The sequence below is a fragment of the Orycteropus afer genome, unplaced genomic scaffold (genome assembly GCF_000298275.1).
Source record: "Orycteropus afer afer isolate SDZICR_OR568_19922 unplaced genomic scaffold, OryAfe1.0 scaffold00075, whole genome shotgun sequence".
Classification (NCBI taxonomy): Eukaryota; Metazoa; Chordata; class Mammalia; order Tubulidentata; family Orycteropodidae; genus Orycteropus; species Orycteropus afer.
Window position 1 is genome coordinate 8,848,599 of NW_006921662.1, and position 13,355 is coordinate 8,861,953.

Here is a 13,355-nt window from a genome sequence, read left to right on the forward strand (position 1 = left end):
TTAGTCCACTTATGTATCCTTCCCTTCAAGGCTCAGGGGTCCAAGATTATCTTCTGTGTCTGTGTTAATTGGTTTCCCTTTTCTTTGTTGAAGAGCGTCTGTGCAGTCCTTGTGCCTAGTCTGCCATCTTGCTGGAACTCCCCGTTTTCTTTTTAACTCCACAATCATCTAGTCCCAGTTTTCATCACTTTATCAAGCCCCTCATCCCACCGCTACTTGCCTCACTTTGAACATAAGACTTTGCCTCTTCCTTAATCAAGAAAATAAACGTCTTCAAGTGAGAACTCCATTGACTGTTGCCATCCCATCAGTCTCCACTCATCCAATCCTTTTTTATTTTTGTCCTATTTTGTTGGAAGGTGCTATTCCTTCTACTGAGTGACCTTTATCTAATGCTCTAGGGTTTTCACTCCAATAATTATACTCCCACACAGTCTACTCCACATCTTTGACTTCTTATTCTCTATTCCCTCCTTTCTTTCTGCTTATAAACCTGTCAAATGCTCTGTCTTAAAGGAGAAAAAGATTTATGAACCTTATGTCTCTTCTAACTACAACCATATCTTTCTTTGCTTCACAAACTTACTGTGCCACCTCCCTTTCACACCTAGCCCACTATAGTTAGGCTTCTGTCACCATGGCCCCACTGAAACTAAAATCGCCAGGTACCCCTATTTTGCCAAAATCCAACTTAATATTACTAATTTTTAGTACCTATTTTACTTGACTTCTGTAAAATGGACACAGTAAAACCTAACCAGAAACTTGTGATAAGGATCAAGTAAGAGAACACTTGTTAACATCCAGCTTGGTGCAAGGTTCTCAAAAAGAAATTGCCTCTTCTATACATACATACACATCTAGTCCCCCAAGAATTCTAAGATTTGGCCCTGTTAATAACTCCTTTCTTCATTAAATTCTTCCCCTAGCTTCTGAGTCACCATTCCTGTCTTGGTCTCTTCCTACTACTTTGATTATTTCATGGGACCCATTCCTTTTCTTCTACTTACTGCTCAAATACTGGTATTTCTCAGCTTTTTTTCTTCTGGCTGTATATACTTTCCCTAGTTTTTACATCTATCCTGCAGCTTCTATAACCATATATATATGTATATAATCTGCATACCATAAAATTCACACTTTTAAAGAGTGTAATTCAGTGGTTTTTAGCATATTTACAAGGTTGTGTAACCATCCCCACTGATTCCAGAACATTTTCATCATCCCGAAAAGAAAATTCATACCGATTAGCAGTTACTTCCTATTTTCCCTACCCTAGCTCATGATAACCACTAATCTACATTCTGTCTTCATGGATTTCCCTGTTTTGGACATCTCATATAAATTGTTGTTGTTGTTGTTGTTATGTGCCGTAGAGTCAGACCCAACTCATAGCGACCCCTCCTTGGGTTTCCGAGGCAGTACCACTACGGAAGTAGATTGCCCCATCTTCTTTCTGAGGAGTGGCTGGTGGGTTTGAACCACCAGCCTTCTGGTTAGCAGTCAAGTGCCTTAGCCACTATGCTACCAGAGCTCCCCTCATATAAATGGAATCATATAATATATGACTGGCTTGTTTCAATTAGCACTAATATTTGCAAGACTCATCCATGTTATAGCACATATGGGTACTTCATTTTTTTTAACAACTAAATAATATTCCATTGTATAGACATACCATATTTTGTTTATCCATTCCTCAGTTTATGGACATTTGATTGTTTCTACTTCTGGCTATTATGAATAATCCTGCTATAAACATTCATATACAAGTTTTTGTATAAGCATATGTTTTCAGTTCTCTGGAGTATATACTTACTTAGGAGTGGAATTGTTGGGTCATATGGTAACTCTGTTTAACTTTTTAGTGAACTGCCAAACTGTTTTCCAAAATAGGTGCACTATTTTATATTTCCACCAGCAGTATATGAAGGTTCCAGTTTCTCTTCACATTATTTCTGACACTTGTAGGGACTCGAAAAGTTATTATAATTATTATTATTATAGCCATCCTAGTGGATATGAAGTGGTATGTCATTGTGGTTTTGATTTGCATTTTCCTGATGGGTAAGGATGTTGAACATCTTTTCATGAGCTTATTGGTCATTTTGACATATCTTCATGGAGAAATGTCTATTCAAATTCCTTGGAAAAATGTGTATTCAAATTCCTTGCTCATCTTTTATTTGTCTTTTTATATTTGAGTTTTAAGTATTTCTTAGATATTATAGATACTGGGCCCTTATCAGATATATGATTTGTAAATATTTTCTCCTATTCTGTGGACTGTTTTTTCACTTTCTTGATAGTGTCCTTTGAAGCACAAGTTTTTAACTTTGATGAAAGTCCAATGTATGTCTTTGTTTTTTTGCTTGTGCTTTAGATGTTCTTTCTAAGAAACCATTGTTCAATCTAAGGTCATCAGGTTTTATTCCTCTATTTTCTTTTTAAAGTTTCTCAGTTTTAGCTCTTACATTCAGGTTTTTGGTCCATTTGAGTAAAATTTTGCGTAATAGTGAGAGGTAGGGGGTCAACTTCATTGTTTTGCATGTGGATATCCAGTTGTCAGGAGCCATTGCACTGTGGTTAAAGCACTTGGCTACTAACCAAAAAAATATGATGGTTTGACCCCACAGAAGAAAGATGGGGTAGTCTGCTGTGCTCTTTACAGTCACTATGAGTTGGAATCGACTTGAAAGCAGTGGGCTTGGATTTTGGCTATCCAGTTGTCACAGCAGTATTTGTTGAACAGACTGTTCTTTCCCATTGAATTGTCTTGGCAACCTTGTCAAAAATCAGTTGACCATAAATGATGGGTTTACTTCTGAACTCTCGATGCTATTCTATTGATCTGTAATGGCTAGACTTAGGCCAATACCACATTGTCTTGATTACTGTTGCTTTGTAGTAACTTTTCAAATTGGGAAGTGAGAGTCTCCAACTTTCTCTTTTTCAAAATTGTTTTGTCTGTTCTGTGTCCCTCATATTTCCACATTAATTTTAGGGTCAATTTGTCAATTTTTGAAAAAAAGTCAGCTGGCATTTTGATAGAGAGTACGTTGAATTTCTGTATCAGTTTTGAGAATATTGCCCTCTTAACATTAAGTCTTTCAATCCATGAATGTAGCATGTCTTTACATGTATAAAGTCTTCTTTAATTTCTTCCAATGATGTTTTGTAGTTTTTAGTACACAAGTCCTACATTTCTTTTGTTAAACTTATTCCTATGTATTTTATACTGTTGGATGCTATTTAAATAGAATTGTTTTCATTTTTAGATCATTCATTGCTAGTATACAGAAATAGAATTGATTTTTTTTATATTGATCTTATATATTGCAACTCTGTTGAACTTGTTAGTTTTAATAGTTTTTACAACTTTGCCTTAATCTGAATTTCTATACAGATCACTCTCTTAAGTTCCAGACCTCTATTTCCAATTACTTTTGGTCATATGCACTTAAATACCCTCATTGTTGTTGTTGTTGTTATGTGCCGTCGAGTCGGCCCCGACTCATAGCGACCCCTCCTTGGGTTTCCGAGGCCGTATCACTACGGAAGTAGGATTGCCCAACCTTCCTTCCAAGGAGTGGCTGGTGGGTTTGAACCGCCAGCTGTCTGGTTAGCAGGCAAGTGTCTTAGCCACTATGCTACCAGAGCTCCCAAATACCCTCATAGGCATCTCAAATTCATCATAACCTAAAATTAGAACTCATCTCCTCTGCCTCCCTTACAAATATGAAGACCAACACTGTCCCTTCTGCAGTTTTGCTCATCTCAGTTAAAGATATTATCACCTGACTTTACTCAAGCCACTATCATGAGATTGATCCTTAACTCCTCTCTGTTTCACCCTATACAGTTATTGTTGTTGTTGTTGTATGCTGCCAAGTCAGTTCCAACTCATAGCAACCCTATATGCAAGAGAACAAAATACTGCCTGGTCCTGGGCCATCTTCACAAACATTTGCTATGTTTGAGCCCATTGTTGCAGCCATTTTGTCAATCCATCTCATTGAAGGGCTTCCTCTTTTTTGCTGACTCTCTACTTTACCAAGCATGATGTCTTTCTCCAGGGACTGGTCCCTCCTGATAACATGACCAAAGTACATGAGATGAAGTCTTGCCATCATTGCTTCTAAGGAATATTCTGGCTGGACTTCTTCCAAGACAGATTTGTTCATCTTCTGGCAGCCCATGGGATATTCAATATTCTTTGCCAATGCCATAAGTCAAATCCATCAATTCTTCTTCAGTCTTCTTTATTCAGTCCAGCTTTCCCATGCATATGAAGCTATTGAAAATACCATGGCTTGGGGTGTTGTTAGATGCCATCGAGTCATCTCCAACTCATAGTGACCCTATGCCCAGCAGAACGAAACACTGCCTGGTCTTGTGCCAGCCTCATGATCCTTGCTATACCTGAGCCAATCATTGCAGCCACTGTGTCCATCTATTTTGTTGAGGGCCTTGCCCTTCTTCATTGACCCTCTACTTTACCAAGCATGTTATCCTTCTCCAGGAAATGGTTCCTTCTGATAACATGACCAAAGTAGGTGAGACTAAGTCTGGCCATTCTCACTTCCAAGGAGCATTCCTGCTGCACATCTTCCAGGACAGATTTGTTAGTCCTTTTAGCAGACTATGGTACTTTTAGCATTCCTCTCCAACACCAAAACTCAAAACCATTAACTCTTCTTCAGTCTTCCTTATTCATTGTCCAGCTCTCACACGCATAAGAGGTTATTGAAAATACCATGGCTTGGGTTAGGTGCACCTTAGTCTCCAAGGAGACATCTTTGCTCTTCAGCACTTGAAAGAGGTCTTTTGCAGCAGATTTGCCCAATGCAATACATCGTTTGATGTCTTCACTGTTGCTTCCATTGGTATGAATTGTAGACCCAAGTAATATGAAATCCTTAACAACTTCAGTCTTTTCTCCATCCACTGTGAAGCTGTTTATTGAACCAGTTGTGAGGATTTTTATTTTCTTTATATTGAGGTGTAATCCATACTGCAGACTGTAGTCTTTAATCTTCATCAGTAAGTGCTTCAAGTCATCCTCACTTTCAGCAAGCAAAGTTGCATCATGTACATATTGCAGGTTGTTAATGAGTCTTCTTCCAATCCTGACGCCATGTTCTTCTTCATATAATCTAGCTTCTCAGATTATTTGCTCAGCATACAAGTTGAATGAGTATGGTGAAAGAATACAATGCTGACACACTCCTTTCTTGATTTTGAACCATGCAGTATCCCCTTGTTCTCTTCTAACAATGGCCTCCTGATCTATGTACAGGTTCCTCATGAATACAATCAAGTGTTCTGGAATTTCCATTCTTCTCAATGTTATTCATAATTTGTTATGGCCCACACAATTGAATGCTTTTGCATAGTCAATAAAACATAAGTAAATATCTTTCTGGTATTCTTTGCTTTCAGCTAAGATCCATCTGACATCAGCATTGATATCCCTCATTCCATGTTCTCTTCTGAATCCACCTTGCATTTCTAGAAACTCTCTGTCAATATACTGCTGCAACCATTTTTAAATTATCTTCACTAAGATTTTACTTGCATGTGATATTAATGATATTGTTTGATAATTTCCACATTCTGAAGTGAGATCACCTCTTTGGAATGGGTACAAATATGGATCTCTTCCAGTCAGTTGGCCAAAAAACTGTCTTCCAAATCTCTGTGCATAACCGAGTGAGTGCCTCCAATGGGGATCTGTTTCTTGAAACATCTCAGTGGGTATTCTGTCCATTCCTGGAGCCTTGTTCTTCACCAATTCCTCCAGTGCAGCTTCGACTTCTTCCTTCAATACCGTTGGTTCTTGATCATATGCCATCTCCTGAAATGGATGAAGATCGACCAGTTCTTTTTGGTACGGTGACTCTGTGTATTCCTTCCATCTTCTTTTGTTTTTTCCTGCATCATTCAATATTTTGCCCATAGAATATTTCAATATTGCAACTTGAGGCTTAAATTTTTTCCTTGGTTCTTTCAGCTTGAGAAATGCTGAGCGTGTTCTTCCCTTTTGGTTTTCTAATTCCAGGTCTTTGCACATTTCATTATAGTAATTGGCTTTGTCTCCTCATGCTGCTCTTTGAAATCTTCTCTTCAGCTCTTTTATCTTGTCATTTCTTCCATTTGCTTTAGCTACTCTCTGCTCAAGGGCAAGTTTCAGAGTCTCTTCTGATATCCACTTTGATCTTTTCTTCCTTTCTTGTCTTTTTAATGACCTCTTGCTTTCTTTATGGGTGATGTTCTTGATGTCATCCTACAATTGCTCTGGTTTTCGGTCATTGGTATTCAATGCATCAAATCTCGTGTTCCTGAGATTGTCTCTAAATTCAGGAGGGATATTATCAAGGTCATATTTTGGCTCTTGTGGACTTGTTTTAATTGACTTAAACCTCAACTTGAATGTGCATATGAGCAGTGGATGGTCTGTTCCACAATCAGCTCCTGGCCTTGTTTTGGCCAAAGATACTGAACTTCTCCATCACCTCTTGCCACAGATATAGTTAATCTGATTCCTATGTATTCCATCTGGTGAAGTCCACGTGTATAGTTGTCGCTTATGTTTAGCATGGTATTTGCAATGAATAGGTTGTTGGTCTTGCAAAATTCTATCATGTGATCTCCAGCACTATTTCTATCTCCAAGGCCATATTTTCCAACTACCAGTAATTCTTGTTTCCAACTTTTGCATTCCAGTCACCAGTGATAATCAACACGTCTTGATTGTATGTTCAGTCAATTTCAGATTGCAGAAGTTGGTAGACATCTTCAAGTTCCTCATCTTTGGCTTTGGTGGCTGGTGCATAAATTTGAATAATAGTAGTATTAATGGGTCTTCCTTATAGGTGTATGGATATTATCCTATCACTGACAACATTGTACTTCAGGACAGATCTTGAAACACTCTTTGTGACAAGGAATGCCCCACCATTCCTCTTCAATTTGTCTGAAATGGACTGGTTTTGGCCATTTTGAATCAGACAACCATATGATTATGATGTTGGGAATAACAAATTGAAGAGGAATGGCTTGGTTAGGCACATCTTAATCCTCAAAGTGACACCTTTGCTTTAAAGAAGTCTTTTGCAGCATATTTGCCCAATGCAATATGTCATTTGATTTCTTGACTGCTGCTTCCGTGGGCATCAATTGAGGATCCAAGTAGAACAAAATCCTTGACAATTTCAATCTTTTCTCCATTTATCATGATGTTATTCATTGGTCCATTTGTGAAGATTTTTGTTTTCTTTTTGTTGAGGTGTCATCCACACTGAAGGCTGTGTTCTTTGATCTTCATCAGTAAGTGCTTCAAGTCCTCTTCGCTTTCAGCAAGCAAGGTTGTATCATCTGCATATCATAGATTATTAACAAAGTCTTCCTCTAATCCTGATGCCCTGTTAATTCTAACTCCTCTACAGTTCTCAATTATACCCTTCCTCTGTATCATCACTACCTTGTTGAAAGTTTTCACCATTCTTCTCCTGGATTATTACAATAATTTCCTAACTGATGTTGCCTTGATCTAGCCCTTCCTTCACACTGTCCCCAGAGAAATTCAATCAAATCAGTAAGAAATAGAATATTGGAAATTCATTCTAGTTTGAATATGGACTAGGTATTAGATGAAAAAAATTATTACTTATTTTTTTTTTTAGGCTGATAGTGATATTTGGGACAATGTCCTTAGAAGGTGCATTTTAAGGTAGCTAAAGCATCATAATGTTTGCAACTTCATTTCAAATCATTCAAGAAAGTGTGTGTGTGTGTGTGTGTGTGTGTGTGTAGAGAGAGAGATGAAGCAAATATAGCAAAAAATTAACAATGATTGAATCTAGGTATAGGGTGATCGGGTATCATTGTACTGTGCTTTAAGGTTTTCTATGTATATTTCAGAAAAACAAGTTGGAGGAGAAAAGAATAAATTCTAACCCCTTTAGCATGGTATACCATCCTCTTATCTAAGAGATGCCTTTCTTTATACCCCACCTTCCCATTACATCTCCTCTTGTACGTTGTTATCCAACTATACTAATATAGTTGGATTTATTGACCACTTGCCATATGCTAGGTACTTTTCATCATTATATATATATATTAATTCATTTATTACTGATATCCACCCTATAAGGTATATTTTATTAATGAAATGAGTAAGATCAGAGAAAATAAGTAACTTGTTCGAACACAGCTCTTAAGTGATGTATCTGGGATATTCAGCAATTTTTTGTTTTCCAAGTACACCTTGTTCCTCAGTGTCCCTGTAGGTGATACATATTTATTGACTAAATAAATCATGTCTTTGTTGCTAGCAGTTGTTATGTTACTCTCTGTTGATGTTGACTCAGGCTCAAAAGATTTCTAAGAGCAGTTTAAGAGTCTTAATGCTTAAAACAATGAATAAAACTTTATTTTATTTTCAAATAGGCAATAATTGTACATGGCACAAAAGATTTCCTAACTTTTTGAAGACTGATTCTACAATATATCCTTTGTTCTTAAAAGTACTATATAACTTTTATTATTTAATTAATAGACTCACAATTAATTGGAACCACCAAGTAACTGAAGGATAGATGCACGTATTTATTTTGCTACCCTTTACTTTGTTTTTAATTAAATAATTCTCAGTTAAATTAATTTTTATCATAAGAGCAAAACTGGGGGGTAATGTAAACTAGGGGTATGCAAACTATACCCTGTGGGCCAAATATGTCCTACCAACTATTACTATAAAAAAAGTTTTGTTGGAATATTGCCACACTCATTCATTATATATTGTCTATGATTTATTTCACCCCACAACAGCTAGTTGAGTAGTCACAACAGAGATTGTATAGCCGCAAAGCCTTACTTTACTGTCTGTCCTTTTCTAGAGAAAGTTTGTTGGCCCCGATGTAAATTACACAAAAGGGTGTGTGGTGAAATATAAAGGCCTTTTCTCTATCCCTGATCCCCCACCTCAGCCCCACTCCCCAGAGTTAACTACTTCTAATAATTTCTTGTTATTTCTTCCAGAAGTAATTTTCTGTCCACATACAAACACACACCTGTAACATACAAACACACACCTGTAAATATATGTATCCTTTTTTATTCAAATGGGAAATTCTTTACTTTAGTTCAACTTAAGAATTTTCCACACCATTAAAAATAACTAGATGTACTCTGTAGTATCATAAACTTGGTGATAATATTGAAAGAGGATTTTCCATGTACATTACAAGTAGTTACAACATTAGAACCTGGGAACTTGTTATTCCTATAGTATGAAGGGAAAATAAGAGTTTAAACATCCATTTCTGGTCATGGAAGAAGTCAGACAATAACTAAATACTACCCATATTCCTTCACTTAACAGCTCTTATTTCTAAGAGAACAGTTGCAAATAGCCACCTAACTAGTCCCTTACCTCTCATCTACTGTCTTTCCAATTCATCCTTTTCATTCCATGTAACAAACTCTATTTAAAAATAAATAAATACTTTTGACATTGTACTATAATTATGCAAGATGTTAACACTGAAGAAGACTGAATGAGCATGCACAGGCTCTCCCTGTATATTTCTTAACTTCCTGTGAATTGTAATTATTTCAAAGTAAAAAGTTTTCTAAAGCCTGATATTATGTATGCCGTTGCTTCAGAAGTTTTGCTGCCCATTACGTATGGCACGAAGACAGATTTCCTTTTTTTTTTTTTTTTCCAAGAATATTTTATTGGGTTTTGGGTAAATGTTTACATAACAAATTAGGTTCCATTTAACAATTTCCACACAAATGGTTCAGTGACATGAGCTACATTTTTCACAGTGTGTCAACATTCTCTTTGTGTTCCAGTGTTATTCCATTTCCAGTGCTCTAGTTTCCCTGCATCCTTAACTTCTCATCTTTGCTTTAGAGTAATTGTTGACCTTTTGGTCTCATATAGATGTTTTTTAATGGAACATCATACTCTTGGGTAATATCCTTTATTTTGTGTACCAATCTGTTATTTCATCAAAAAGTGATCTCAGGGGATAGTCCCAGTTCAAGGTTTAAAGAGTTTCTGAGGGTGATAGTTTTAACTGGTCCACTAAGTCTGAACATGTTAAGACTTGTGAGTTCTGTTCTACATTTTTGTTCTGTTCTGTCAGGATCCATCTATTGTGGCCCTAATCAGAACGATTGGTAGTGGTAGCCACGTACCATTTTAGTTCTTGGTTTCAGGAGTACATGAGGCCTTGGTTTGTGTGGGCTGTTAGTCCTATAACTAGTTTCTTTTCTGAGACTTTGATTTCCTTTTTTCTCTTTTGCTCCTAATGAGTAGAGACCAATAATTGTATCTGAGATGGCTGCTCCCAAGCTTTTAAGATCCCAGATGCTACTCACCTCAGTAGGATGCAGAACATGAACTTTATGATGCTAGTTGACTGAATTGTCCCATGAGACTAAGGTCCTAACCCTTCAAACCCAGAAAACTAATCTTGCAAGGTGTTTGCCTATGTCTGAGAAGTATCTGTGTCCTCCATGAATATATGTGCATGCACACGCATATCTGTGTATCTGTACACACGTAATGTATATACACACCTTTGCCGTCCTATACACGTATATGCCTATACACCTACATGTGACCATACCCTTGTTTTTGGTTATTGTTGGTGTTGTTGCCAAATTATATACCATATTCTTTAGCATAAACTTTTTCTGGTATGCACTTCTTAGTGGCATTGTTTACATTGGTCAAACTATGCTAATTACACCCACAACCAGTGTTACTTTCCCATCACCAAAAATTTTAAGTATCTATAATCTAGATAATTAGTAATATCTAGATTATAATATAGGAGCTCTGGTAGCATAGAGCCTAAGGCACTTGACTGCTAACCAGAAGGCTGGCGGTTCAAACTCACCAGCCACTCCTCGGAAGGAAGATGGGGCAATCTACTTCTGTAGTGATACTGCCTTGGAAACCCAAGGAGGGGTCGCTATGAGTCGGGTCCGACTTGATGGCAAACAACAACAGATTATAATATATATAAATCTATAATTTCCCCCTTCCCTCCCACATATCCCTGGTTTCCACCAATGAACATTGGCTTCTGTATATATGTATCTATTCTGTCTTCTTATGAAAGTGGCATCATACAGTATTTGCCCTTAAGTGATTGACTTATTTCATTTAGCATTATGTCCTACAGATCCATCCATGTTACGTTTTGCTGACTCATCATTATTCCTCATGGTTGCATAATAATTCCATTTTATCTATGTAGTACCACATTTTGCTGATCCATTTATCCATTGAAGAGTGCTTGGGCTATTTCTTTCTTTTTTTTTTTGCTATTGTGAATAATGCTACAATGAACATAGGTGTGCATAAGACAAATTTTCTTTAAAAGGCATTCAGGGCTCTCTGAGATTATATATACAGAAACCAAAGATAATTAGTGATTACCAGTGATAGGAGGGAGGGGGAAAGGGGAAGCTTTCGTTTGTGGGGCAATGAGTTTATGACAATGGTGGTGGAATATTTTGGAATGGTGGTACATGAAAAATGTCATCAATGTACCTGAGCTGTAAATGGGGGAAGTTATGTTGACGAATGTCTTGTTGTATATGTTTTCACCACAATAAAAAAAAAAATGTTTGTTGAATGAATGATTGAAAAATGAATAATGTAGACTTACTGGTTTGTTCTTTTCCTCTTCCCTTCTGAAGTAGACTTACCTTGAGTCTCATGTCTTCTCTAAACCTGCTGTGTTCTTCCCACTTGTACTTGGCCTCTAGAACTTCGGATCAAGAGACAGAACTCCTCAGACAGCATCTCTAGCCTCAACAGCATCACCAGCCATTCCAGCATTGGCAGCGGCAAGGATGCGGATGCAAAAAAGAAGAAAAAAAAGAGCTGGGTAGGTGAAAGTTTGAGGAGGAATTATCTAAAACCATGGTGGAGTACTTCTTCAACATAAGTATCAGAGCCTTCCAGAATTAACCAAGATGTATTCCCTTCCACCAGTAGGCCCTAATTTGACGTCTGTTAAGAGCAAGGTCTGCTAATTTTTCCTTTTTCCCCGATCACTCCCTACTTGTCCCAAGTCCATCCCTTCAGCATTTATACACATATCTTCTTTCCTTGGGCTTTCCATACTGATCAGGACAAATGTATTTGGCAATGTCTCCTTCCCAACTCCCCCCACTCCTTTCTATGCTATAGAGAGAAGTTTTTTATGAACAAAATGTTCATATTTAGAATAAAATTCATTCATTTGAGATGCTCCTGGAGGTCATTTCTTCAATTTTTGGAGAGGTATTTGTAGAGTGTTCAGGATTACTTCTAAGAACCTTTATATTACCTTTGGCTTGTCTAGCGATCTTTCTTTCTTTTTTTTTCCCCCTTGGAGAACCCTAAACTGACTTTTGATGACCTTTCTGAAATTATTTAGGCAGTTCTGAAACACTTTCGGCTCATCTTGCTGCCTTTGGTAAGGAGAGGGCCCCAAATACAGACTTCCTGCTCTTCTCTCCCTTGTTCAGTAAGACTGGCCCACAGACCACTGTAGAGTACAGATAGGTGACAGCTGTGTGAAATGAGTGATTAAGTGTTGCTTCTTTTTTTTTTTTTTCCCTTCAAAATGCTGACTTCAAATCCCTATTTTTTTCCAGGTCTATGAGGTAAGAGACCCGGTTCCTCTCTCCTTGTTTTCTCTTTCCCTTTGCCATACCTTACCCTTTTCCAGAGCAACTCCCTCCTCCTACAAAAAAAAAAAAAAAAAAGGAACGGGCACTCATAACACTAACTGTAACAACCATCCCAGAGTTCCCTAACTTACTCCACTGCATGGTCCATCCATGGCTGCCCTACATGAGGACAGAGGAGTGGTCTGGTTGGAGGCCAAATGGGAAAGTCAAACGAAATCCCAATTTGTTCCTTCCTGTCTTCCCCTTATTGAAAAATTGGCCTTTTTTTTTTTTTTTTAATAAAAAGCTGTCAAATCAAGCTTCTCTAATCTAGAAAATGAGCTCTTATTTTTTGTTTCATCACACCTAGAAGCCCAAAATGGAGGAGAATCACTGAATGAATATTATCTTAACTTCTGGAAGCCAGTTTGGTTTGCCCGAGCCTGAGAATTTAGTTTTAAAGCAGGAGGAGCCAGAGATAGCTGAGGGACATGGTTTAGTCTATATCATCCTCAAGTCACCCCAAAGCTTGAAGGCCTCTGAGCATCTGTTCTGGTTACCTAGTACCGCTCTGACAAGAATATACCACAAATGGGATGGCCTTAACAAACAGGAGTTTATTCTTACAATTTGGAGGCTTTAAGTCCAAGTTCAAAGTGCCAGGCTCT

General features: G+C 37.5%; 1 protein-coding gene across 1 annotated transcript in view; it reads left to right on the forward strand.

Moving 5' to 3' along the window:
* The window catches only part of NAV1 (neuron navigator 1), a 234,176-nt gene that overhangs the window by 206,331 nt on the left and 14,490 nt on the right, over positions 1–13,355 (forward strand). Inside the window, exons 19-20 of the mRNA XM_007941125.2 lie at positions 11,797–11,918; positions 12,673–12,681. Coding sequence (XP_007939316.2) covers positions 11,797–11,918; positions 12,673–12,681 — 131 coding nt within the window. The remainder of the gene's footprint in view (positions 1–11,796; positions 11,919–12,672; positions 12,682–13,355) is intronic.